This window comes from Pelodiscus sinensis, chromosome 1 (genome assembly GCF_052426305.1).
Source record: "Pelodiscus sinensis isolate ZL-2025 chromosome 1, ASM5242630v1, whole genome shotgun sequence".
In the NCBI taxonomy this organism is placed as follows: domain Eukaryota; kingdom Metazoa; phylum Chordata; order Testudines; family Trionychidae; genus Pelodiscus; species Pelodiscus sinensis.
In genome coordinates this window covers 14,038,727-14,065,795 of record NC_143052.1, presented here as the reverse complement: position 1 = coordinate 14,065,795, position 27,069 = coordinate 14,038,727, and the positions used below count along the sequence as shown (strand labels likewise).

The 27,069-nt window shown below is 41.1% G+C and overlaps 1 protein-coding gene across 17 annotated transcripts in view; it reads right to left on the bottom strand.

The window, feature by feature from the left end:
• The window catches only part of CELF2 (CUGBP Elav-like family member 2), a 495,286-nt gene that overhangs the window by 31,656 nt on the left and 436,561 nt on the right, over nucleotides 1-27,069 (bottom strand). For 11 of the 17 annotated variants that reach the window (XM_025188438.3, XM_075908547.2, XM_075908455.2 and 8 more), the window contains 2 exons: nucleotides 14,913-15,047; nucleotides 12,868-12,999 (listed from right to left, as the gene is read on the bottom strand). In XM_025188438.3, coding sequence (XP_025044223.1) covers nucleotides 12,868-12,999; nucleotides 14,913-15,047 — 267 coding nt within the window. The remainder of the gene's footprint in view (nucleotides 1-12,867; nucleotides 13,000-14,912; nucleotides 15,048-27,069) is intronic. The other 6 variants (XM_075909147.2, XM_075909199.2, XM_075909207.2 and 3 more) reach the window with 1 other exon arrangement.

Here is a 27,069-nt window from a genome sequence, read left to right as displayed (position 1 = left end):
CACGTGGTAGCTGAGGTTGAATGTCCACCTTATGTAGCTGAGGTGACAGCAGAATGGTATGATTCTTTGGCAGAAAATAAACCTGAACAAGCCAGCAGTCTAGCTGTTTCCTGTGTCTTATGTGCAACGTATACTGATAAGCTTTTTAATTTTTTTTAAATTGAATTTCTTGTGGCTGACCACAGCTGAAAATTATTACAGATTGTGTGGTAGACACACACAGCCAATATATACAGTAGTAAAAAGTGTTACCTATATACAGAAATGTAAAACCTGAAATGTGCTAACACAACGGATTTAATAATTTAGGCAGAAGATAATGTACTATATATAAAAAAACCTAAACATTTCTTGTGTTGAATTAGATCCTTCTAATGCGGGGTTCAGTTTAGATCTAACCTCACGCAATGTTAATATTCACTCTAAAAGAAGACAAGAAGTTTTACAGAAAGACCCTTCCTAAGGTTGCAGGACTGACACAAACTGATTTACTCGCATGTTCTGTTGATTTCATTCACCGTTAACAACTCAGTGGCATCTCAGGAACTAATCTTTTTATTGTAACGCTACTATAGCAATATGCCCTGCTGTGAGATGAACACATTTCCTAGGAATATCTGGAAAGTACTTAGTACATTTCAAGGGACAACTCGATTTTATAAACAGATCATTCTGCTTTGTGGATTGCTTGACGGCTTATGTGGGGTCCCCCACTTCATCCTTCAGGTCATCATCATCATCATCACTGTCATTCTCCCAGGTGAGGGAGATAGAAAAGGGACATCTTGACTTCAATGGAGTTTCTGGCAGAGCTCACCACATAGCTCTTAGAAAGACAGGAGTTTTAGTTTGGAAGCTCCTCAGACCATATTTATCTGGGAGAAGAGAGGCTTACATTTCCGATGCTATTAAAAACTTTACCTATCGGCCAATATTCTCTAACATGGCTGTCTAAAGTTAGGGTCCTAAATCTTTGTTTAGATGCCTAATGAAGAGTCCCCTAATGATAAGAAAACATGTAGATGGTATCATGAGCTGTGCCCACGAAAGCTCATGATACCATCTACATGTTTTGTTAGTCTATAAAGTGCTACCAGACCTTTTGCTGTTTTTTAAGTTTACCCGGCACAGACTAACTCGGCTGCTCCCTGAAGCTAATAATAAGAGATGTTGAGTACCAATAATCTCACTGAAGTTCACAGGAGCTGTTTGTGGGTTGGAGCCTTTGAGAATCAGGTCCCTTGCTTAGGTGTCTAAATTAGTGTTTTAGGCATCAACGATAAAAAAAAATTGGCTACAAGTCTCAAAATTAAAGGGAATGTTTTGTTCATAAAAATTCTAATTTCAGTCCTGGCCAATCACACATCAGGAAAATCAAGAGCCATTTGCCACTGGAACCCACCGGTCAGTGTGTGTTGTATGTTCACCTCTGTTCTTGATCCATAGAGTATTTAAGAACAGAGTCTTTGCTCTTTAACTCAAGCTGTAGCACCGCATGCTTTCAGCAGTAGAGATCTCTAGTTCAGGCCCTGGTGCGTGAACCAAGACAGCATCCACTGCTTGGTAATAAAATCGTTCTATTAATAAGTAACATGATGATGAGTAATATTATTGCATCACACATCAAAAGCTAACTGACCCTCTGCAATGTCCATGATAACAATAATTACACCAGGGATCAGTGCTCCCTATCCATGAAATAATGACTTGCTTCAAAGTGCATTAACAGCTGCAACACAAACTATCCTAATCGTACTTAGCTCTTACATGGCACTTTTCAGCTTCAAAGCATGTCACCAACATAAACTAAGACTCCAATATGCCCTGTCAGCAAGTACATATTATTCTTGTTTTACATATGGGTAAAACTAGGCAGAGATATTAAATGACTTGCCAAAGGCCAAATAAAGGGATCCCATGTCAGAGCTGGGATTAGAACTCCCTACTCTCAGTCCCATGTTCAGACCACTAGATAATACACTCTACCCTGATTTTCCTATCTTGTTTCTCTCAAATATACAAACCAGAACCTAAGAGAACATCTTACAGAAGAAATCAGTCTAAATTAAAATACAACATAAGAATGTATGTAGTTCCGTTACATAAGTGCACACAAATGCCTTTTAAAAAGTACTCTCTCTGAGGGTATGTCTATACTACAGCGCTAATTCGAACTAACTTAGTTCGAATTAGTTAATTCGAACAAAGCTAATTCGAACTAGTGCAGCTAGACTTAAAAACTAGTTCGAATTAGCATTTTGCTAATTCGAACTAGCGCGTCCACACAGAGTGGACTCTGAACTGGGGTTAAGGATGGCCGGAAGCAGTGCCGGCAGGGCATCAGATGAGGACTTAGAGAGTGGAGCTGCTGTCTCAGGCTAGCCGAGGGCTGTGCTTAAAGGGTCCTGACCCCCACCCTGGACAGACAGTTCTCAGGGGGTTTCCCGCTTGCAAAGCGGTCCTGGCTTGGAGTGCCCTGACTGCCCACACTCGGCACATCACAGCACTCGGACATCAGCCCGGATGCACTTGCCACAGGCTGCCATCTGGGGAGAGGGGTCAATCGGGGGGCTGCAGGAGAGTTTCCACCCCGAGGAGCCCGCAGAGCCACCCCAGTCCTCCCCATTGGGGGCTCGTACCCCATTCCTCCCTCACCTCCTTCCACTTACCCCTCCTTAGCCCCCCTTCCTGATGTACAAAATAAAGAACACGTGTGGTCAAAAATAGAAACTCTCTTTATTGAACAAAACTGGGTGAGACTGGGAAAAAGAGCTGGGAGAGGGGAAGAGAGAGGGTGGGAGAGGGGAGGGCAACTACAATGATGAGGGGTTTGAAACAGGTCCCATATGAAGAGAGGATAAAGAGACTGGGACTTTTCAGCTTAGAAAAGAGGAGACGGGGGGGGGGATATGATAGAGGACTATAAAAGCATGAGTGGTGTGGAGAGGGTGCATACAGAAAAGTTCGTCATTAGTTCCCATAATAGAAGGACTAGAGGACACCAAAGGAAAGGAATGGGTAGCAGGCTTCAAACGAATAACAGAAAGTTCTTCTTCACAAAGCAAATAGTCAACCTGTGGAACTCCTTGCTGCAGGAGGCTGTGAAGGCTAGAACTATAACAGAGTTTACAGAGAAGTGAGATAAAGTCATGGAGGTTGGGTCCATTGAGTGCTATTAGCCAGGGGGTCGGAATGGTGTCCCTGGCCTCTGTTTGTGGAAGGCTGGAGAGGGATGGCACGAGACAAATGGCTTGGTCATTGTCTTCGGTCCATCCCCTCCAGGGTACCTAGTGTTGGCCACTGTCGGCAGACAGGCCACTGGTCTAAATGGACCTTTGGTCTGACCCAGTACAGCCATTCTAAGCTCAGGGCTCAGGGTCGGAGGGTCTCACTGGACCACCCTGATTTTCATGCAAACCTGCTCCTGGGTGGCCAGGCTGGCAGCTATCCTGCCCTAGACGGCCACTTTCCTATGCCTAGTGCAGAGGTCGTGGACGAGGTCCATGATGTCTGCACTAGACCAGGCGGGTGCCCGCCTCTTGTGGTCCCGGGCGCCGCCAGCCTGGTCCCGGAAAGAGGGGGAGGGCTGGGTGGCAGCAAGTGGCTGGCTCAAGCCGTGCCAGGTGCAGGGTCTGCTGGCTGGGTGCTGGCAGGCTTGCACCTGGCATGGGCACCGTAGCCAACCCGTGTCCCGTTAAGGGCTCCGGGGCCGGGAGGGGGGCAGTAGAGTTTCCCTGGTGTTGGCCAGAGTGGCCACCAGGGAAAGCTGGGGAGGGCTAGCCTCCCACTAGTTTGAATTAAGCGGCTACACAGCCCTTAATTCGAACTAGTTAGTTTGAACTAGGCTTAGTCCTCGTGGAATGAGGTTTACCTAGTTCGAACTAAGCGCTCCGCTAGTTCGAATTAAGTTCGAACTAGCGGTTCGCGTGTGTAGCGCCTATCAAAGTTAATTCGAACTAACGTCTGTTAGTTTGAATTAACTTTGTAGTGTAGACATACCCTGACAGATCACTTTTTTGCCCTAAAAATAATGAAGGTTAAGCGAGGTGAGTTCTCGCCTCCAAACGTAATGAACCGCTTTTTAAATGATAGTACAGCGTATTGTACTTGATCATGTTAATTCTATACGAAGATACATAAGTGTTAACTTGTATTGAAGTGGAAGAGAAAGCCGCTGCGCCTTAAACTGATTTGTTCCAGCATGAACCATCTCCCTTCATTCATTCTTTAGAAAACTGTCAGAGCTTCACATTCACTTACAGATCTGGTTATTTTTGGATCATTCTGGAAGCAAATCATAGACAGCACAGTGGGTGCATTGGCCTATAACAAAATGTCACGGTGGCAGACGTGAACTGCTGATTGGAGAAATAGGTATTGTGCTGAAGTGAATAAAAAGAGGAGCTTTTAAAAATGTCTATTTGAACATTCTTACCTGTGTCTGTGTTGAGGCATCTTAAATTTTCTGTAAAATGTTTAACGTTTCAACAATTGTGTTCCCAACTTGAACACTTTTAACTAACAAAGGCAATCTTTGTGATATGTTACTGAGTAGATAACATAATAATGTCCTTAAGAATCATTTTACTTCATCTTTAAGAAAAATGAACAGAGATCAATGATGTTGGTGAGAATAAGATTTTTGACCAATGAACCACAGATGCTAACTATAAGTGACCACCCTCCATTTTTAATAAAGGAAAGAACAGATTTATTGTAGATGGATTGGCATCAACTGCCCTTGTTAAATGGGTAAAGATTTCTATTCTATTCTCCTGTTTTCAGTTGCTTTATAACTTTCAGAAACTTCCTCTTTTGGGGATGAAATTTCCCAGTGTTAGTATCTGCCTGAAAGTAACTTATTTTGAGCATGGGGATATGTGTAATTTATTTACTATCCTAATTGTTCGCAGCTTTTTTAATTTTAATTTTATTTTTCTAACAGCTCTACTACTTAAAATAGATGGAAACAGAAAGTTGAACTGTGGCATGGAAAGAGTACAGTCATACCTGGTTTTGATTTGAGTGTAATGACCTGTTGAAAATTGTATTCTTTGCACACACAATGTATTTTGCATAGACACTTCCTTCTAGGATCCATCTATGCAGGCTGACAAAGCCATGCTAGCAAAGCATGCAGAGCCAGTTTAGTTGTGTTGTGTAGGTGAGTAGTGAATGAGACAGGGTACTCAGGAAACTATGCCTCACTCACTACTCATCTTGTATTTTAAAAGCTGCAAACTCCTGCAATAATAAAGAGGCATTGTATAAGGGACAGTATTTGGTACAAGACACTCCAGTGTTGTTTAGCCAAGTAGATCAATCCTTCAGATTTTCCTTTCAGAAAATACATGCATCTTTAAGAAGAAAAGCAAAACAAAATAAAAACACGCTTTAGAAAATTTCATTAACAGCTATCATAGATGACCCATTGACTTCCATAAGCACTGAAAATAGCCTACAGCAAGCATGATTAAGCACTCAAAGGTCAGGAAATGGCAAAGGTAAGTATGTACAGAATGCTTGTAAAGTGAGTGGATGTGTGCTGTTCCCCTCTAGTAGCTAGTCCACATATAAATCTACTATGCCTGGGAGCAGAGTTACTCCCTTGGCTCAGATGGTACAGGTTTGTGCTGTGGGGCTGAAATGGTTCTGCATTTCAGCCCTGTTAAATATCTTGTGGAGGGGTAATTACCTTTGCTTGTCTGTCTAACTCGACCCCATATGTGCTTACAGTTCATTCTGTAACCACAAAATCACATCCTCGTTCTCAAAAACATTCCATCACCTCAGATTTTTTTCTACAACTTTCAGTACACATCTCTAGAATCCTGTAGTACTTTGTATAATCACCGTGCAGGGAGATCACTGATATGCATTAGGCATAGGAAACTATTCTTGCATATCATACGGCAGATATTCTTCAGCAGCATAGGACAATTGTGAAAATGTGATGGAATACAAAGGCTACTTAAGTTTGCAGCTATATTAGCTTCTGAGTTAGCTTCTTTATCCCTCACGGTATCAGAAAATTGCATTGGGCACATGTATGCTGTATCCTTTGCTGCCTCTTCCCTTCTCTTTGGAAGAATGTGATACTGGTTGTTAAAAAGATTTATATCATATTTAGGAAATAGTACGATTACAAACTATATTGTGATGCATATGTGCAACAGGGCAAAATTAAAGGTGTATGCGGAACCATACTTCGGCGTTTTCTCACTTTTTTATGCAGCCAAAATGTTCCTATCTTGTAGTATATTTGCCGGAATATCAGTTTGTATAATACTGGGAGCTTATATTGTACCTTTCACCAGAGACTTTAAAAGTGCTGTGTAAATACTAATTAAACTTAGCACCACCAATGTGAAGTGGGTGAACTATATTATCCCTAAGTTTACATGTGGGTAAATCAAGGCAAGCAAAGTGTCACACAGTGAATTAAAGGTAGAGGCCCTGACCTTGCACATCCATGTGCTAGCATGTGGAGTCCTATTGACTTAACCTGCATTGTGCAAGCTCTGGCATCTGTGCTAATGCCTCTGTTTATAAAATCTTGTCACAGTCTGGAAAAGAATCTGAAAGAGAATCAAGATTCCTGATACCTAATCTGAAGTTCTAACCATTATAAAATATTGCGTCTCTACATGATACAGAGTTCCACTTTAAAAAAAAAGAAAAGTGTTCCGAGCAACATGGGGAAAAAGAGTGAAGAATTAATTAACTAAATAGTCGTGATTAAAGTAAATAAAAGAAACAATTATCATATCAAAATAAAAGACAAGAAAAATGATGAAATGAAGCTTCTAAAGACCTGTGAGAAACTCATGGAAGAGTAATACGTATTTACCTGGTTTTTATTCTTTCATTTTTATCCACTACCATCTAATAATTGCAAAAAACACTCTATAACCAGAGGCAATTTAAACTACTTTAAATTTTTTTCTGAGGCCACTAGACAAAAGAACCTATTTATTGCTTGAGGGAATTTTTTTACTAAAATGAAAGCTTAATCTTTCATGTTTTTTAAGCAAAGGCTTTTAAAAATAATTTCTAACAATACTGTAGGGAAAGGCTTCTATGGGTATGCAAAATTGAAAATATAAATTTACAATTATAAAAAAATTAATAGTTTTGGGGATTGCATTGTCTCTGTCCTTTCTGGATTAATATTGTCTGAAGCATAAGAGAAAGTACTTAGAAAGAGAGAGAATGCTTTAAAATGTTCAGCTCGGAGAATGACTGCCCACAGATTGTAGAGTCAAAGCCAGTGAGAAGTTGTACAGGGCTGCATTCATAGTAAAATGCAAGGCATTTACTTTGAAATAGATAACTGGATGAACTTTGAAAGGAGGAGTTTCACATAAATTCAACAGTGAGTATCAGAGAGCCTAGTTTTCAAGCTGCTAATCATCTTGCAAGTCCTCTTAGGGGCCAGCCACAAAACTGTAGCATCCTCAAATATCAGGTACAGGGGCTGCTACACAGGGCTGCCAACAGAATTACTGTGCCCGGTATGGGGCACAGCTCTGGACTCCTGGAAGGGGCAGGGACTTAGGCAGAAGAGGCGGGATCGGGCAGGGAAAGGGGCTAGACTTCTCCACTCAGTCCTTCAGTGCTGCCTGGTCCAGACCACCTGGGGCTCCCGCAGAAATTTAAAGGTCCTGTGGCCCCCGGCCCTTTTAAATCACTGGGTGTCAGGGCAGTTGCCCCTTTCTCATCCCTTTCTCTCAGCTGCTCTGATCAGGCAAAATTTTGGTTTGGGGTCATCTCTAGGTCTGTCCCCATGCAGCACTGAGTTCATCCAAGTTTGTCTTGCAGAATTCAGTGTAAGTCCAGTGATCAGGTCTAAAGAGGAATCCTAACCGAAACACCCATCTTTTGAGGGCACCAGATTTCACTGCTATCTCCAGTCCCTGGATGGAACCAAAACCCTGGATCTGAGCATGAACAGAACTTTGAAGGAAGAGGGGATAAATATGGATTTGAGTTTGTGTGGCGGTGGACTATTAATCGCCCATTTCAAAAAAAGCACTTTGCCATCAATGGGACTTAAACAGTTAAAGTTAAGCATGCACTTTAGTGCTGTCCTGAATAGGAGAGCTTTCCTTAATTATGATTCATGATTTGAATAACTATCACCCAGTTGATAATATTCCCTTCTTGGGCAAGGTACTCGAGTGGGTGGTGGCATTACAACTCCAAGCGTTCTTGGAAGAAACAGATTATTTAGATCCATTTCAGTCTGGCTTTAGGCCGGGTTTTGGAACTGAAACTGCCTTGGTCGCCTTGGTAGATAACCTACGCCAGGAGATAGATGAGGGGAGTGTGTCCCTGTTGATTCTCTTGGCCCTCTCAGCGGCTTTTGATACCATTGACCATGGTATCCTTCTGGAATGCCTGGCGAAGTTGGGTATTGGAGGTACTGTTCTAGAGTGGTTCAAGTCTTACCTGTTGGGATGCTTTCAGAAGGTGGCGCTAGGGGGATGCTATTCGACCCCGTTGAGATTGTGCTACAGGGTCCTGCAAGATTCCATCTTGTCCCCTATGCTCTTTAACATCTACATGAAGCCACTGGGAGAGGTCATAAGGAGTTTCGGAGGATGGTGCCATCAATATGCAGATGACTCCCAACTCTATTTACCTGTGACATCAGAACCAGGTGTGGCGGTGACTGATCTAAACTGGTGTCTGGAGGCGGTGATGGACTGGATGAAGTCAAAAGCTGAAGTTGAATCCAGATAAGACTGAGGTCCTATGGATCAGGAGGCCATCTGTTCAGGAATGTGGCATAGTACCTGTTCTAGATGGGGTTACTCTCCCCTTGAAAGAACAGGTATGCAGCTTGGGAGTCCTCCTGGACCCTTTTTTAACCTTTGAGAACCAGATTTCTTTGGTGTCAGGAGCGCTTTAGGGCAGCTTTGTCTGATGCACCAGCTGTGACCCTTCCTGAACAAGCATGACTTGGCCACAGTGACCCATGCTCTTGATACATCCCAATTGGATTACTGTAATACACTTTATGTGGGGCTGTCTCTAAAGAGCCTTTGGAAACTTTAATTGGTGCAGAATGCGGCTGCTTGAGTTTTAACTAGTACTTGTTATCCGGAGAACAGTGCTCCAGTATGTTTCCGGGCACAATTTAAGGTCTTAGTTATGACCTATAAAGCCCTAAATGGGTTGGGTCTAGGGTATCTGAAGAACTGTCTTTCCCATATGAACCTGCCCGGGGACTGAGGTCAGCTGAGGAGGCTCCGCTCAGTGTTACCCCACTTATTTAGATAAGATTAACATCTACATGGAACAGGGCCTTCTCAGCTTTTGCACCCAGGCTGTGGCATTCTCTTCCTTGGGATATTCACATAGCACCAATGTTAGCATTGTTTCGGCATCAGGCTAAATCCACCCTTTTTACTTGTGCTTTTATTGGTGTTTGAGTCTGTGTGTGGGTGCCCCTCTCTCTTGACATTTTTAGCAGGTTTTATGTCCCTCTGGGGTCTCGTATTTTAATTTTTTATATATATTTGTATTGTGTTTTTAAAAATTGTGTAAGCCGCCTCAAATATTTTAAATAGAGAGGCAGGGTAAAAATATTTTAAGCAAGCAAGCAAATAAATAAATAAATAAATAGGACCTGTTAATTTAATGCATTATTAGGAAAGAGAAACATTTTCTTCCCATGCTTATTCTGGGCTTTGAAATCAGACAGTATAATTTACTCCCACTATACTCAGCAAACTGGAGCATTCAATTAAAAGAAAACTCGACCCAAAGTACCCCCATCCCTCAGAAAAAACCCTCCAATACTGAAAGGAAGAGTCAAATGTTTTCTGCCAATCTATTTCAAATTTTAATGGAAATGCTTTATGCTGCTCTGAAAGGCTTTATGGAATGAAATGTATTTTCCAGAGAAGAGAAGAATATAGGAAGATGTTGTTCAGGTTTACAAAATATGTTACTAGGGTGAAGAATGTGGAACCAGATAAGAAAGGTTAAATTGAAGGACATTTTAACAATGGTTGGTTTTAGTTTAGTTATGGAGTGTGTACAGGCATAAGGAGACTATTAAATACATACTTCTTCATTGCCACAGTAAGCTTTCGAATATTGAAAATGGTTTTCTGTGGCTATTTACTTCAGCTAAGATTTTGAAAAGTGGTCTGTAATTTGGGGTGCATAACTGGGGTGCTCAGCCCTTGCTGAAAAAAAGTTTCATAAAGGTGCTACCTAAAATCATCAGTTACTTCTGAAAATCATGGTCTCCATTGCTAGGGTCAATACCCCAAGGAGGTATTAACTCATCCCTTCCGAATATCTGCCTCAGCACAACCCATTTGGCGTCATTATCTGAAAATACCTAGTTTCCCAGCGGGATTTGCAAGGTCTAAGAATTAGTCCCTTTGCTTTTCCATGATGGCACAAGATTTGTTTTCTTAGCACTGGCACTCTTTAGAATTGACTTGTATTGTGTATTTGGGATGTTTGCCTAATACACAGAGCGTCCATACAGTACCCTCAGCTTTATGAATAAAATTACAGAGAAACTAAAGGCCATCTCTGGCTTCTTCCAAAACTTCCCCAGTTTTCATACGGGAGTCTCTAGGCCAGCAGCTCAGCCAGCATGAAATGGCACAGCTCTGAAGCCAGTAGAGCTACAGTGATTTACACTTCCAAAGGTGTCCCAAACTTCACCTCCTTGCTGGGCTTTGGCTTTATGGGTAAATAAAAAAATATATGTAAAAACTCAGCCCAAACTTTCTTCATCAGATGGGTTGTTCCTAGCACTTCTTTCTAGGACCTCTTGTAGACTCATTTACTGCTCATACAGAAACATCTGCTACAGCTTCATATCCAGGCTGAGATAGCAGTAATCAATCTGACTCTTAATTCAGGGCTTTGGCATCTGACTCAGTAGAGGAGCCCTGCATTCCTTTTAAAAGTCTTATGCCTTGTCACCACTTATCAGGAGATCATCTAGACCAACAAGGAGCCACTAATTCAACTGCTGATTGTGCCCCCATTGACTCTGGTACTCCACCGGGGTGAAGTCAACAGTTTCTCCTGTCGACCTCCCAAACACTGTGGAAATTCCAACTAAGATATGTTGACTCCAGTTAAGCTATTCACATAGCTGGAGTTGGGTACCGTAGTTTGACTTTGTTCCTTAGTGTAGACCTGGCTTTAGTTTTCCATGCTTTTATGGGAAAGTAGAAAAGAGTTGATATTTCTTGCCTGATCAGAGAAACGGAAAGGAATAAAAAATAAATTTTTATCCGCAAAAATGCAAATCAACATAATTTTGGGAAATATAACCCAAAAGGCTGGCCATATGAGAGGGGAATACTCAGCAAGGATGATAAAACACAACTGGGTAGCTGTGTACGTACATAATTTTATAACTTAATGTGCTGATCAATATATCCTGAGTTATAAGATTAACACGCACAACTTTTAAAGTTAGCTTACCTTTACGGAGCAAGGAATTAAATACATTTGCAACACTGCACACTAAACTGAATACCTCAGTTCAATGAAGGTGCAGTCACTTCGGAGGGGTCCAGAAAAAAGGTGATAAAGACATTCAGACATTCAAAACTAGTCTTAATGCAAAAGCCATACAGTAGTGAATAATTCTTTTGGGAACAACATGGGCTAAATGACCAAAGAGGCCATCTCTAATTTTTAAAATGCTCAGATTGTGGGGGAAAGAATTATTTAGAATAGCTAATGGAAAAGTGGGATGCAAACAAAAAATTAGGTGGGTCATCAGAAAACAACGCGATGAATTAGGCCATTAAATAGCATTGGAAAGGAAGCGTACATACTTCCATCTCTGGAGTTATTCATCTTAAGCAACACTTAGAAATACCCTTTAAAACAATTGTATGTTGGCAGCAGTTGGACTAGTTGATCCAAGGAGTCTTTTTCATCTCTAAAATGCAGTGCATGTATAATCCTCAGGACTGCTGTTTGTACACTAGACCTCCTGGAAAAGTCATTATAGAATTAAAGTTGTATCTGCAACTTTAATTCAGTCCCTTTGTAAGTCTGCATTAGAATACAGTCTTTATTATATTAGCACATGCTATTTCTTCTAGTGGACCCCGTCTCATTCAGTGCACAGAATGAATGGTGCTCACTGAATGAGCAGCCATTCAACACAGATTGTACCTCCCTAAACTGGGACTCTCTGGTTTGGCAACATTCATGATCTGGCAGGACCATGGATGTTCCTGGATCAGAAAGCTTAAGGGTAGCAGGGGCTCAGTGGTGCGGCTGGAAGCTGTTTGGCAAGAGGGGTGAAACAAGGCGGGGATTGGGGGCTGGAAGCGGAGCCAGTGGCAGTGAGGGGTGGTGGGCTCAGAGGCTGGTGGCAAGGGACTTCCCCTAGTATGGGAAATTCCCTTGGGACCGGTGAGTTCCCATGGGTACCGAACCAGGAAGGTCCAAAGTGTATTGTTTTCTCCTTATTGTTTACTGTGTGGCCTCATTCTTTATTGACTGCACACTATTCAAAACCTGCTTTAAATTTGGAGTTATTAATTTCCTCATCAACTTTTCTATGGCACTCGTCAGGATAGTACCACAAACATTAAATAATTTTGGTTCCCAAAACCCCTGTGAAGTTATGGATGTTTCACTAACTCTGGGTGCCTCTTTGAGATGCTCATGACATGACTTTTCAGAGCACTTCGAGCATTATATAGCACTTTATCTTTTCAAAGCACAGAACCTATTCACTTCCGCGGCAATCGTGAGCACTCAGCACTTGTGCAAGTCAGACCCCAGGGTCTCAAGTTGAGCACCCAAAACACAATGAAAATACAAATAGTGACTTCCTGTGAAAAGTTTGGTTAAGTGACTTGCCCAGCATCACGTAGTTTGGCAGGGCAGAGATAGACTCCAGTTCTCCAGGGCAACATTCAACTGCCCTAACGATGAGACTGTCCTTCCTTTTCATGCAGTCCCCTGCCTCATGCACTACACAACTTCCAAGTTCTGCAATAAATAAGGCAAGGATCCTCAGTATGGAATTTCCTAGCTTTCGAGTGCTTGACTTTGCATCCTTACTGTTCTTCTAGCATAGTGGCTTGTTTGTCATTTCCTAGTTTTTTAAAAGAGCAAACTGAAAAAAAAAACCCCTACCCAGAAATTGCATCATGTGGCATCATACCGATGCCCGTATGGGCCATCAGCAGGGTTGGAACTTTTCGATCCACTGCACAGCTGTCTGCCAATTGAGCTAACAGAGTATCTGACAGCAGTGTGAGACACATACTTTGCCAATGGCTTTCACAGATCTGATGACAGCAGAAGAATAGTGAGATTCTGGAATCTTGGAAGCCATGCCAGGAGGAGAGTGTGTTCCAGCAGTCAGAATAGATCCTGCTGCCAGTTCTTCTAAGCCTGACCCCCTTCTTCCTCATCAACTCTAACCTGTCTCCATCCCAGTCCTGTCTCTTCCCACGTCTAGTCTCCTTGTCCTAGTTCCAGTCCCATTCGCCTTGCCTAACCTGTCTCAACCGCCCCCCCACAAGGTCTCCATTCAAGTCCCAGTCTCCCTACCCTTCCAATATCTTTACTTGCCCATTCACTCTAAGTTCCTTCCACCTCAACTCCTTGTCCAATCTGTCCCTCTCTGCCTTCCTCACAGCTCTTTAACTCTCTTCCCCCCTGTCCTCATTGGCTCTTTATCTTATTTTCCCCTCCTTACTTCTCAGTCTCTGTCACAGTTTCAGCCTGAGACAGACACCAGACATGGAAAAATTCAGTCCTCTAGTCTTGCAAAGGTATAAACCACTGAAAATTGAGTCTTACAATGGATGTGTTAATAATAAGTGTTACTACAAGCTCTGCCTACAACATATGTCAAAGATTGCCTCCCTTGCTGTTGAGCTCAAACCTTCTGCCACAGATTACTTTGTCAGGAGGGATGAATATACGTAGACACAGGATTAAATGCAAATGTTCTTTCGTGGCATCTAAAGCGATATGAATGGTTTCAGAACTGCAATAAACACACTTCATGATGCAAAGGACTATCCCCTGAAGCCTTTATATAAAGAGAAGGGGGCAAAGTCTCGGCTCAGTTACACTGTGGTAAATCACTCTACCCTCCACTGTCATCGGAGACGACGAGGAGTTCTTGTATACTGGATTTACACCAGTGGAACTGAGATCAGAATCCGGCAGGATTTTTGCTATGCTTACTTTCACGGTCAGTTACCAGCAGGAGCAATCTCTGAAGGCGCCAAAAGGTGGGGGTGAGAGGGGAAGAAAAGGTAAGAAAAATAAAAGAGGGAACAAATTCAGTTTGTCATTTTTTTTCCAGTATGAGAAGCAGAACTTCTGAGCCCTTGGGCAAGGTATGTGGAGGCATGGGTCCATGTTCCCAGAAGGGGTGGAGTCTGGGATGGAAGGGGTGGGGCCTAGCTTCCCCTCGCCAGCCCTTCAGTGCCACCTGGGGCTTAAGTGACAATTTAAAGGGCTCAGGGAAGTTGCTCCCTTTTCCCACTCTCTGTCACAGGCCAACTGAGAAGACTCACATTCTAGATTCTTTTTGAAAAGTTATATTTTATTGCGTTCCTTACGCAACTAGAGAGTGGGGTTTTTTTTGTGTGTGTGCTTGTTGGTTGTTGGACACTGCAAGACTGTTCCATTGGTCCTACCCCCACAGTGAGCTTGGTAGCATAGATCCTTATGCCCACATGGAATAACTTGCAAAATCTGGGCTTCAGTTAGCTGATTAAACACACTTAAAAAACCCCTACACGTTAAAAACCACAAACCCTGCACACCTTTCAGGTGCAAGATTGTTGGAGGAGAGAAGCAGATACAGGATTAACTTTCTGAAGTTCTCCTTCCTGTCTACACCTCTGGTGGAATTGGAATTGAAAGTAATCTGCTCTTACCGGGACTTGTGAGGGCTCCCAGCGCACCGGTTGTTGTGGAGAGAGGATTTGCATTGGTGGTGGTTGCTGAGGTTTGGGCGGCGGCTGCGGCGGCGGCTAAGGTTGCCAAATTCTGTAACTGTAAAGCATTCATGCCTGCACAAAGAACAAAATGCATTTTCAGCAGCAGGGTTAATTAAGAGATTCCTCATTTAAAAACTGGATTTAATCTAAAGGGCTATAAGTCTTGTAAATATTTCTGGACTGACAGTTGTACAGGTGAGTTAAACCCTCCTATCATTCACTGAACAGCTACACCACAGGCAGGTCTGATATAAGCTACCTCAAGGTATGTCTACACTACCACCCTAGTTCGAACTAGGGTGGTTAATGTAGTCAATCGAAGTTGCAAATGAAGCCTGGGATTTAAATATCCCAGGCTTCATTTGCATCTTGCCGGGTGCCACCATTTTTAAATCCTCGGTAATTCGGACTCCGTGCCCGTGGCTACACGCGGCACGGAGCAGGTAGTTCGAATTAGGCTAATTCGAACTACCGTTACTCCTTGTGGAACCCTCAGACTGGCCCCAGCCAACATGGCTCATATCTCTCTTGCAGGTGAGAGGGCGGATGGTTTTACAGCCTGGGCTTACAACTCAGGAAATTTGTGTTCAGTTCCCACTTACATCAAAGAGTTGCGCTGTGACAAGTCACTTAATCTCTCTGTGTGAAACATGGGGATAATAATACTTCCTGACCTCACACAGGTGGAGAGAAGGTCAATTAATTATTGCTTGAGAGGCACTCAGACCCTATCAAGTTCAGTCCCCAGACCCCCTCTTCACTTCTCTATTGCAACTACCTGCACAACAACAGCCAATTGTGATGACAATTTTTTCCTGAAATTCCTTCTGTCTATTTGGAACTGAATCGTGTCTATCAAATTCATTTCAAATTCAGCACAGCACAGCTATCTGACAGAAATGATTTTCAGTCACTACCATTCAGGGCCAGATTTGAACTGGAGACCTCTTGGTAGACTGTGCTATAATCAAGTGAGCCACCCAGATTCTCCAAATCGCTTATGAACTTATTCACTACTTTACAAGATGTAGTTAGTGAAGGATACATCTACATTTCAGAATGAGGTAAAGACCTTCAAGAGCTGGGTAAATGTAAACAGCAGGGAATTTAATTTAGATAAATATGAAATGGAACATCTGTTGACAGACAAATACTAAACAGCACGCATGCAAACTGGAAGAAGGATGATTAAAGAACAATGGGGCAAAGAACTTGAAGTCTCAATGGGATGCAGTTGCCCAGAGATGATAGTCTGAATGTGTGAATTGGCATCACAGCTATATACATAAGCATCATTTATAGGACAATGAAAATAGTAATGCCTCTTTCCCCCACCTTGATTTGGCCACATGCAGGAGTTCTGCGTATGCCATACGAAAAGGACATTGATAAATTAGAGAAAGTCCAGAGAAGAATGTTAAAGCAATGAACTATGACCACATGAGCAGGAGAACTTAATATGAATAAGGAGAAAATTAGAAGAGGGAAATATCATAACACTACAAATATTTGAGTGGTAATAAAATAAAAGAGCAGGAGGCATATTTTACAGAGGCTGAGCGCAGATGGCATAATAAAGAGAAGCAATAACTTTAAACTAACACAGGACAGAATCAGGCGAGCCAAACTTTGTGCTCAGCGCTCAGAAGTTTCCACTGTTCTAATATCAGAGCTTTTAAATACTGAGATCTTCTAAAAATCTGGCCACTTTATTGAGCTGTCTTCTGAGAACAGAACTCTTGACAACCAGCCCTAGTTGGGAATGTCAAGCACTTTTGAATAAATGGCTCAACCAAAAAAAAAATTGTGATAGATGATTGGATCAGTAATGTGGCTGAAGAGAGGTGTGGGGCCATCATCATATGCTTTGAGGAACTAATATAGGAAACCTCTCAAATTCTAAGAGAGGTTGAGAAATATACATCAAGTTTTTCCTTAATCCCTATAACCTATAATAGTTATAATGCACAATAAACATACAACTACTCTAATTACAAGGTACAAATAACTAAGATACTCAGAGAGTAGTTATTACCTATAGGCAGTGGCCCTGATATTCAAGGGGACTTGTACTTGTCTCTAGCTGAGAAAATGTACCTCCAAATTCATCCCTTTGCGATCATCACTGCAGTTAATGAGCAAGCATTCGGCGCTTGTTCACTCACTCACACACACACACACACAAAATCCATTGCCGAATGCTTGTTCATTAACTGCAGTGATGATAGCAAAGAGGTGAATTTGGAGGTACACTGTCGCAGTTGGAGACAGGTACAAGTCCTCTTGAACAGCAGGGCCACAGCCTATAAGTTTTTACAGACTGCAGCAAGTCGTTATGCTGTCTGGTATGAAGAAGGAAGTTGGCTACGGCCCCTCCCCATCGTCTACACTTTCTATTGCTGGTATTAGAGGTCCTCAGGAAGCACAATGGTAAAGATTATGCCTGATCCTTATGCAGGGGCACAAAAGTAGGGGAGGAAAAACATAGAGAAGCTCCTAGAATCCTCTTGTTCACATACTTGTGAACTCATTTAGGCCACCTACAATCTGCTGCTACATGGAGGTGGGTGCATAATGTACTTTCTACAATTCTGATTTACATGGTGAGCACCTCTCGAGTAGTTCAGCCAATGGATCACCAAATTTACAGACAAAGGAGACCTATTAATTTGCTTCCCCCACCTCTCTTTGCAAGTGTGGGGAACATTTTGTAGAATAGGAAGTGGGCTTAGGTTTCTTTTGCTCCAAAGTGCCTTTAATAAAATTTCATGTGCTCTAGAAGTATACACAACTTAACATTAAGACTCCAGAAAACAATGCAAATCTTCATGGAGGACATCTTTAATGCCATTCTGCAGTTTGGCTGGGAGAAATAAGAAATAAAGCAACACGTCTTGATTGCTCTCTCTCAATTAGATTAGTGATAGAAATGTAGCCGTGTTAGTCTGGTGTAGCTGAAACAAAATACAGGACTATGTAGCACTTTAAAGACTAACAAGATGGTTTATTAATTGTGACTATTTTCTTCCACTATTTGATCTGAGGAAGTGGGTCTGGCCCACGAAAGCTCATCATCTAATAAACCATCTTGTTAGTCTTTAAAGTGCTACATAGTCCTGTATTTTGTTTCAATTAGACTAGTTGCTGATCAGAAGGAGGTTGTGGTTGAATTATATTTTCTCTGTGGTGATGCTTCCTTTAGGTACTTTTAAATAGCTCACAATTTAGAGAGGTAAATAGTGGTGAACAAAGATATATGCAGCAATGCTGAAAATAATTTTGGGAAATAGCTCCAGAGTGGTGGAATCACACCAATTTCAGCAGATTTCTCTGGAACTCATTTTATAAGCACAAAGAATTTGAAACCATTCTCTACTGCTTTCTACTTCATGGTCATTGAAGAGCTATGTGGGTGCAAGACTCCGGGAGCTGAGACACAGCATATACGCAATGCTTGAAGGAAAATGAAAACCAAAGAATTAGAGATAAGGATAATCAGCAGCACCAAAAGCAAGAACATGCCTTATGCTGGAGAGCCAGTTTAGCACTCAGGAGGAGGAAAAATGAATGCCCACGTCTCCCCATCTCACAAAACCCTTTTATAGAACAAAGAAGCAAGGAGAACAGTTTTCTGTAGAAGCAAAGGGAAATCTCCCCCACTAAGGCTACGTCTACACTGCAGGCTTCTTGCACAAGAGCATGTGCACACTGCCATGTGCTTTTGCACAAGAGCGTCCATGGCAGTGTGGATGCTCTCTTGCGCAAGAAAGCTCTGATGGTCATTTTAGCCAGAGGGGTTTCTTGTGCAAGAAACCCTCTTGCCTGTCCACACATGCCTTTTTGCGTAAGAGCTCTTGCGCAAAAAGGCTTATTCCTTATAGAAAGAGGAATAACTCTTCTGCAAAAAGCCCTGTGTTCTTACAATTAACTGTACTCTTCCTTGCACAAGAGTGCGCTTGTAGTGTGGACGCTCCGCAAGTTTTTGCGTGAAAATGGCTGTTTTGACGCAAGAACTCTGCAGTGTAGACATAGCCTCAGAGAGGTATTTTTCAAACCAAATGAATGAAAAAAAGCACGAAAGACACATCAAAGAAGTCCTCTTCCCACCCATCATATGTCACTGGAGAAGTGACCACAACACAGTGGACACAAACCAGCTCTTCAGATGTTATTGGGTGTCAACTCTGGGGCCTCCAGAAAAGAGCCATTTGTCATTGTTGTAATGTGTCAGCGAAGAAGACCAAAGACTCGAACCAAGTGGAACTCCAGAGTGAGGATATTAGTAAAAGGCTCAGAGAACACACCCAGTGCCCGGGTGCTGTAGAACTGATTACATCAACAGGCGTATCTCCTCATTCCCATCCCAAAGGCTCTTGGCTAAAATCCATAAATAATCCATCATCAGTGTCACTCTATTTAACCTCCATCAGATGTTTTCTCATTGCTGCTGCTCCTTGTTTATTGGCTTTTTCCCTTTATGTCAAATGTGTCAACCTCACAGCTTGTGAGGACAAACTCAGAAGAGGGAACTGTTGATCTGCAGACCCGACAGCCAATTTGGTTCCACAGCAGAAGTAGATTCCGGTTCAGTTAACCGCCGGCCAATGTATAGTTTTGTGGGATTATTCTGCCTGGCACACACTCTCCTTTCACAAACTCTCTTTTTTTCTGATGTTTATGCTTTTCACATCATAAAGGTTTTTCAAAACAGCCCCAAACCCCGGAACAAACGTGGAGATAGTGATTCAATCCTATTCATTTGAAACGGCTGCATAGTCAGCAAATGTACCTCTTGCTGAAGAAATGCAAATCACTTAGTGAAGAACAGTCTCATAGGCACATAAAAACATGAAATTCCATCTGCAAGGGGTGAATTCCTGGATAAGAAAGAACTCTTGATCTTTGTGATGGAGAAAATGTTGGGAACTGAAGCAAAATTATTTATAAAGAGCTAGAACCACATTACAATTTGATATAATTTTTAATAATGTGTATTTACCAGTGTGCCATCAGCCTGGCAAATAGTCAGAACTACAAGGAATACAACTTTCATTTTGTTACTTGGCAAATTAAAAAAAAAAAATTAAATTATGTACAAAACAGATGCACAATATGCCTACTTGAAACTTAAGATTTAAAAAAAAATATTTATAAGGATAGGGGCATGAAAATTTAATTTAATGTTCACCTTAGGTAATTTCGTGTCTTATTGTTCATGGCAATTACCATAAATCTACATATCAATAAGCAAGAACAGATGTCAGTTGTTACAAGTGCTTGCCAATCAGGCCTGTTAAAAAGTGACAGATGGATGGTTATAGAACATTCTCATAAGGCCTATTAGCACATTCGCAGGAAATTTTTGTAGTGGTGCACAGTCACAGATGCAGTTCTGTGAAAACACGGGTAAAATCTGAGAGCACAAAATTAACATTTTACAACTTCTTGTGCTACCTCAAATGCAAACTTTCATGCAATAAGGCAATTTGCCTTGCTTAAGGCACCATAGTTTTTTTACCATGTCATAAATGCAAGTGTAAGGATCAGGGATTTGTTTGTATAGGGCACAGCAGAATCATGGGGCATTTTTAAAAGCTTTTTATGCTGATTTAAGCTTTACATGCAAAACATTTTTTGTAAGTGCTGAAATAACGGAGGGTCACTTGCATCTTCACCTTGAAGAAATTCCTGCTTAAATCCTTCTTTTATGGGAAAATATGCATCAGTTCAGAGACCAGCCTTGGTCATCTTATCTAGGCCCGATTTTCAGAGGATGGAACCTGAGCATTTTCCAATCAGGTCCTTTTACAGCATTTCCTCTTGGTTATCCCAACACAGAAGAATCCCACAATCAATAATATTGGCCCAATTACTTATTTATCTATTTTCCTTTTGTTTCGTTAGCATCCCCAAACATTGGGGCTACGTCTACATTGTGCTCTCTTGCGCAAGAACATATGCAAATGAGGTGCGGCAATGAATATTGCTGTGCTTCATTTGCATACTTAATGAGCCACCGTTTTGCACAAGGGGCTTTTGCGCAAGAAGGAGCAGTGTAAACTACACTGCTCCTTGTTGCGCGAAAACCCCCTCTTGTGCAAGAGCTGTTCTGCCGCTTATTTTCAGGCATTACATTAAACCCTGACTGTAGTTTCAGAAACATGGACCTATGATCAAAGCAGGTACAGGATAATCTCTGATCCCAAAGTAAGTTACTGGTAAACATGGATGTTATCAGACATTCCCTTTTTTATTTTAAAAAGTTGTCAGCTTTTCAAGGACTTTACTTGGAACAGGCAGAGGTCCAGAACAGTGCTCTTGAAATTACAAGCATCAGTCAAGACGGATAAAATAGAAAATTCAGAATTCCAGCTCTATCCAATCACATATATTCTGAATCCATCTTTAGTACAGCTGTTTATCTAATGCTTAGTACTTCACTTTTTTCTAATCATTGAGAACCTGATTCAGCAACGGGCACATGCTTAACTTTGAGCACTTATTGAATTCATTCCTATTTAGCACAGCACTGAAGCACATTCTTAAGTTCCATTGAATTCAGTAACTTCCCAGTGACTTCAATGGAATTTCAGCATGTGCTTTAAAGTTAAGCATCTGTACCTGTTTTCCTGAATAGGAAGAGTATTAAGCACATGCTTTCGTGCTTTGCTGAATCAAAGCTTTCCTGTTATATTCTGCTTTGTTTTTATGTGTGCCCAGTAGGAGAAGGGAATAAGGAGCCCCTTCCATTCCTTTTGCAGTTGGTCTAAAGCTCAGAGTGCAGTCCCTTCCTACAGACTCAACCTAACGCAGAGTCCATTTCATAGTGTCTTGCTCGCAAGAGAAAAACAAACAAATCTCCCCGGATACAGAGGGTTTGGTTCTCTTCAATGTGTTTGTGTCACTCCTGTTTGCTGGAGCATGTGTGTACACGGACTATAGAACCGGCTAGGGTTGCCAGATGGTTTCAACAAAAATACCGGACATACTTGACGTTACATCACAATCTACATGATATCTTATTTAGAAAATACCGGACATTTATATTTTCTCAATTTGTTTCCCAAACAGAAAGCTCAAATACTGGACTGTCCAGTTTAAAACCGGACACCTGGCAACCCTAGAACAGGCCCTTTCCCTTCAATAGTGCACTCTCCAAGAAGTCAACTAAAGCGTCATTGCCAATCTCCTAGAAAAAGTGGACTGCTTGGGTCTGATTAAATGACACTTTCAGTGGAAGTCGTTTCTAGCCCACAAAAGCTCATGATACCATCTTGTTTTGTCAGTCTTTAAGGTGCCACTAGACTATTAGTTGTTTTTTAAGTTTTTCCAGTTACAGACTAACTTGGTTACCCCCTGAAGCTTTTTAACCCAACATGTTCAGTTGTATGTGTATAAGAAGCAGCCATGGCATGGCACTGTTCCTGGAGTCAATGGAGGTCCTCACTTTGAACAGGATACCCCTTTGAAGAGGTCCCTGGGCCATGTGCAGCAGGAAAGGCCCTGCCAGTAGGCTTCTGCTGGAGAAGAGCTGCAGAGGAGTGAGTGGAAGTAAAGGATCTTAGAGCCAATGAAAAAGCACAGTGTTTCTATTCAGAAGTTCCTGGCTTCTATCTATTCTACCAATATCTTCTGAACCAATGGCATTATTGAGGCACACACTCAGTCCATAGAACTTTATGGAATTTCCCTCCTCCGTTTGCTCCCACAGATTCAGAGGAAACCTGGCTCAGGTGAAAGGGAAAATAGCGAACTGGACTGAACCAATATCTGAACAGTCAGATGCTCGGCCCAAACTACAAACCAAACAGCAAGAGAATTTCAAAAAGATTAGGAACATGAATGTGCAGTGTTTATTTTATTTGGATTTCAGATGGATAAATACAAAAGTATGGATCAGTGTTTTCCTATTTCAACCTATGTTTTGCTTTCACACTATCCAACTGATTCAATACGCTATGCCCTCCCTACTCCGGAGGTCCCTAATTAAGGAACACCCACTGTTCGGACGCTGCCAGTTGGAAGCAGTTTCATGTGCTGCTACTCGCCCCTTCCTGCCAGCTGGGGGAACAGCAGCACAGCAACACTGGCAGTGCCTGGGAGCAGTGGGGGACGCGGCACGTCAGGTAAGCGCCCCACCTCTACCCCACCTCACTTCCTCTCTGTCCTGGCAAAATCTTTAATCTGGCAAACCCTGTTTCCCAGGGATGCTGGATTAAAGAGGTTTGAGTGTATAACCCTTTTTGTGTGTGCGTAACTATGCACATACATGTATATACCTACCTATATGCATATATCCATTTCTATTTATAATGAAAAATTTGAAATTAATTGTACTGATAATGGAAAACCTTCACGAGGAAAATGAACAATATCTTTTTGACACCTCTTCTGATTTCTAATCACCTGGCATTCAGTCACATAATGTAAAAATCTTACATTATACCTTTGATGTACTTTTAAAACAAGTCGGTTAACCCAGCTCACCTAATGTAAATTTGATTTTTAAGGTCTGATCCAAAGGCCTACTGAAGTCAATGGAAAGTTCCAAGTGATTTCATTCAAATTTGCATCAGGGCATTAATGCAACTTACATATACTTGAAGGGGGAACTCTCTGGCTTGAACAGCCATTCAGCGTAGCTTGTATTGTTTATTATACAATCAAATCACACGATCGCCTTCATCGATATTATTGGCCTTCCCCAGACAACGAGAAAGTACAGTTCATACGCGGCAACCTAATATTATGCATGCAAGGAAAAGCAGTGCCTTTACATTGTTAAACATTACTGTAATCAATGGAAAAAAGATTATAGCATGGCACAGTACAGTGACATAAATGTTATGTAAGAACAATAAAGCAGAGTTTGGCAAGACACTGATAGCACCAGTAGTCAAGACCACAATGCTATTAAAATTGCAAAAGGGATACTGCTGACTCTTGTGATACTGTTTTCCTTCAAGCCTTGGCTCTTGGAGTAAAGTGATGCCATGAGGTTCTTAGCTTTCAATAATAATAATAATAATAAAAAAGCTTCATAATCATGGTGGCTACAAAGTGCTAAAATCAAGTGCACCCTAAAGCCTCCAAACCCCAAAAGGCAAATTAAAATTAACCTAAAATGTATTTATTTTTAAAATCTCATGATTGCAAGTGAACCTCATGACTTGTTTGCACCTGACTCTTGCTTTTTGAACACTGGGGATTGGCAATAATGAAAAAGCTAACTGCTTGTTTATTATAATCTACCAAGGGGCTACAGCTAAACAGACTAACCTGTCTCACCCTGCTTGTAATTTAACAAAGCACACACTTTGGACGTGGAAAGTCTCTGTGCTCAGTCTATGCCTGCAGGTGAGGTTTTGAGGAAAATACCTGAAACCAATTTTCAGTTCTTTGGATAAAACTAAGCCACTCTTCCCATGTAAAAAATATTCTAATTATACTTTCCCAGATATGATTATGGGGAAGAATATTTTTTTTAAAAAGGAAATACAACACTTGGTATTGAAGATGAGTGTGTCTGCTTTGTTTGCAAAGAAAACTAGTTTGAGTTGCTTAATTATAACTCATTTAGTTTAATGTAATTAGACACATATTTAAATGCTTTGCAGAATTAGATGCCTGATCCAAAGTCTACTTAAATTAATGGAAAGATGGCCACTGATTTCAGTGGATTTTGGAACCACTGAAGCCAAAGGAAACACAGCCACTGACTTTAAAAGGTGCAGGACAGAGCAAATAATACTTTGTGTTCTTGTGTATTATGTAAATGCACAGGTAAATTTAAGACCAGATTTGGCTACAATTGTTCATGTTCAGTAGGATCTTACTTTACTCCTCCCGTTAAAATCAATGCAAGAAAGAAGGCAAAAGATCTGACTTTGAATGAACATGTTTTGGCTCAAAGAACTTGCAATCTCTAACACTGGAGCCTATTTGGAATCTTAGCGGATTGCTTCTAGTTTTTTTCATATTTACAAAGCTAAGACAATATTAATACACAAGTTCCATATTGGTTGGAAATTAATATTATTATATTTGCGTCAGATGTATGGATTGGATGTAATTTAAAATACACTTTGAAAAAGGGAACCAATCTAGCTCTCATGTTACATTATGGTCGTGAGACCAATGCTGCAGCAATATTAACCCAATCCATATTGTACATACATAGAATTTTTCATTCCTTTGTCTCTGGTAAACTCTAATAAAATACCTTTCTTATTAAAATATACTGTCAAACATAGTGGCTGTCCAATAATGGTTAATGGTTCAGGAGAAACCTGAAATTTGGGCAAAATATATCACTTTTGAACTTTCAAACTTAATGATTCAATTGTGCTAGGACTTTTGCCCTTTCATGTGAGGTTGTAAACTTGGAGAAAAATTTAACATCATGAATTTGACCTTGGACATTAAGATTTAAGACCCAGGCATTTCCAGAGAAGAAAAGTTAAACCCATAAAAACATTAAGTTCTGTTAAAATGTAAGTAAGAAAACTGCCTTGTTAAAACATTTCAGGAGGCAATGTAGTTCTTAAATTATTATCCAATATGGAGCCATTAGAAATCTAGCCTTTAGCTGAGGAAGTGCATCTTTCTAGTAAAAATGACATGCTACTATGACCTCAGCAGATGATTTACTTGAACTGAATGGCCTAGGATGCATAATTCATAGATTGGATTGAGAGGCGCTCTAGGGTTAATCTGAGGAAAATCCTTAATTTCAGTCAAGGTATGATTCAGTTATTAGGAGGTAAAACTGAACCTACAGTAATTGTGGACAACAGACAATGGAAATCTACTTGTATACAAATACGACAGAATATGCAAAGCAGAAAAATCTCTCCAAGTATTTTTTCCCCTTGGATCTCTCAGTTTTTTCTTTCTATATAACTACCCAAAATACAAAACATCAAACACAAACCTTGAGCTCCAAACCAAGCTCCAAAAATGCCAAGTGTGAAAACTTCCTTGAATGGCTCTGCTCTGTTTATCATATTAAGATATATATTCTGATGAGAAAAATGCTAGATCGTAAATGTAACATAATAGAAACGGCAAGCGCTGCCAGCAGGTCTGAGGAAGAGAAAATAATTCAGGGATATTGTCATCTGTAGGCCAATTTATATTCTCAGACAGAAGGCTCACGTTAGTCTCTGATGCCACTGCAATAATGGCATAATGTAATGATTGAGCCGAGAATACCTATGGGGTATAGCTATCCCATGCTTTATATCTATACTTGTTTAAAGTATTTCAAGATCCATTCAAAGGGAAGCCAGAAGAAGCTAAAGACCCGGATTTAAAAAGTATTAAAAATGTTCCTAAAGACACGTGACTATTTCAGCCGTTATTTTGTGATGGCAAAGAAAGACCGATGCTACATTTCATTGATTCACTGAGTTCATGATTAAAATAAACTAGCATGCCATTTTTTTTAAATCAAGCTAGGAAAAAAGCTTTTTAACAGTTCTTCACGGCAGGCATAATGTGCATCTGTGCTCTGATTTACTGCACATGCTGCCTTCTCTAGCATCATGTTAAGTTAGGGTATCAGCATGGCAGGTCACTCAGTGGGAGAGACCTTTTACTAATCACTACACATCAGTTACTACTGGCACACAGCTCATTACCAAGAATTCCTCCAACTATCTGGCTTTCAAATATGCTTACACTTTGATTTGCTTCCCCCCCCCCAATCTCTTTTTTCTGCCAGACCAAAGATTATACTTTTACATAAAAGCTTCTGTTGTGTAATTTTGTCAACTAGGGTTCTAAAGTCATAAAAGGCTCCCAGTTAATTTTCCACGATTACAAAAAAAAGAAAAAAAAAAAAAAAAAAAGGAGAATGCAAGCTTGTATCAAAGGTAGGCCTGTAATCTTGGGTTTCATTAAGAAGGTCAGAACATTTTTAGTTGTCACCCATTATTAAAATGTTTGAGGGCTGCCATTAATTTGATTTTCAGGACACAGAAACCTAGCTGGAAATTAAAATGTAATCCTGCTGTTGCTTTATTGCCACTTTAAGTAGGGTAGGATATAGCTGCAGGAACTAAGAGCTCTCCTGCAATTTACAATTGGTTAC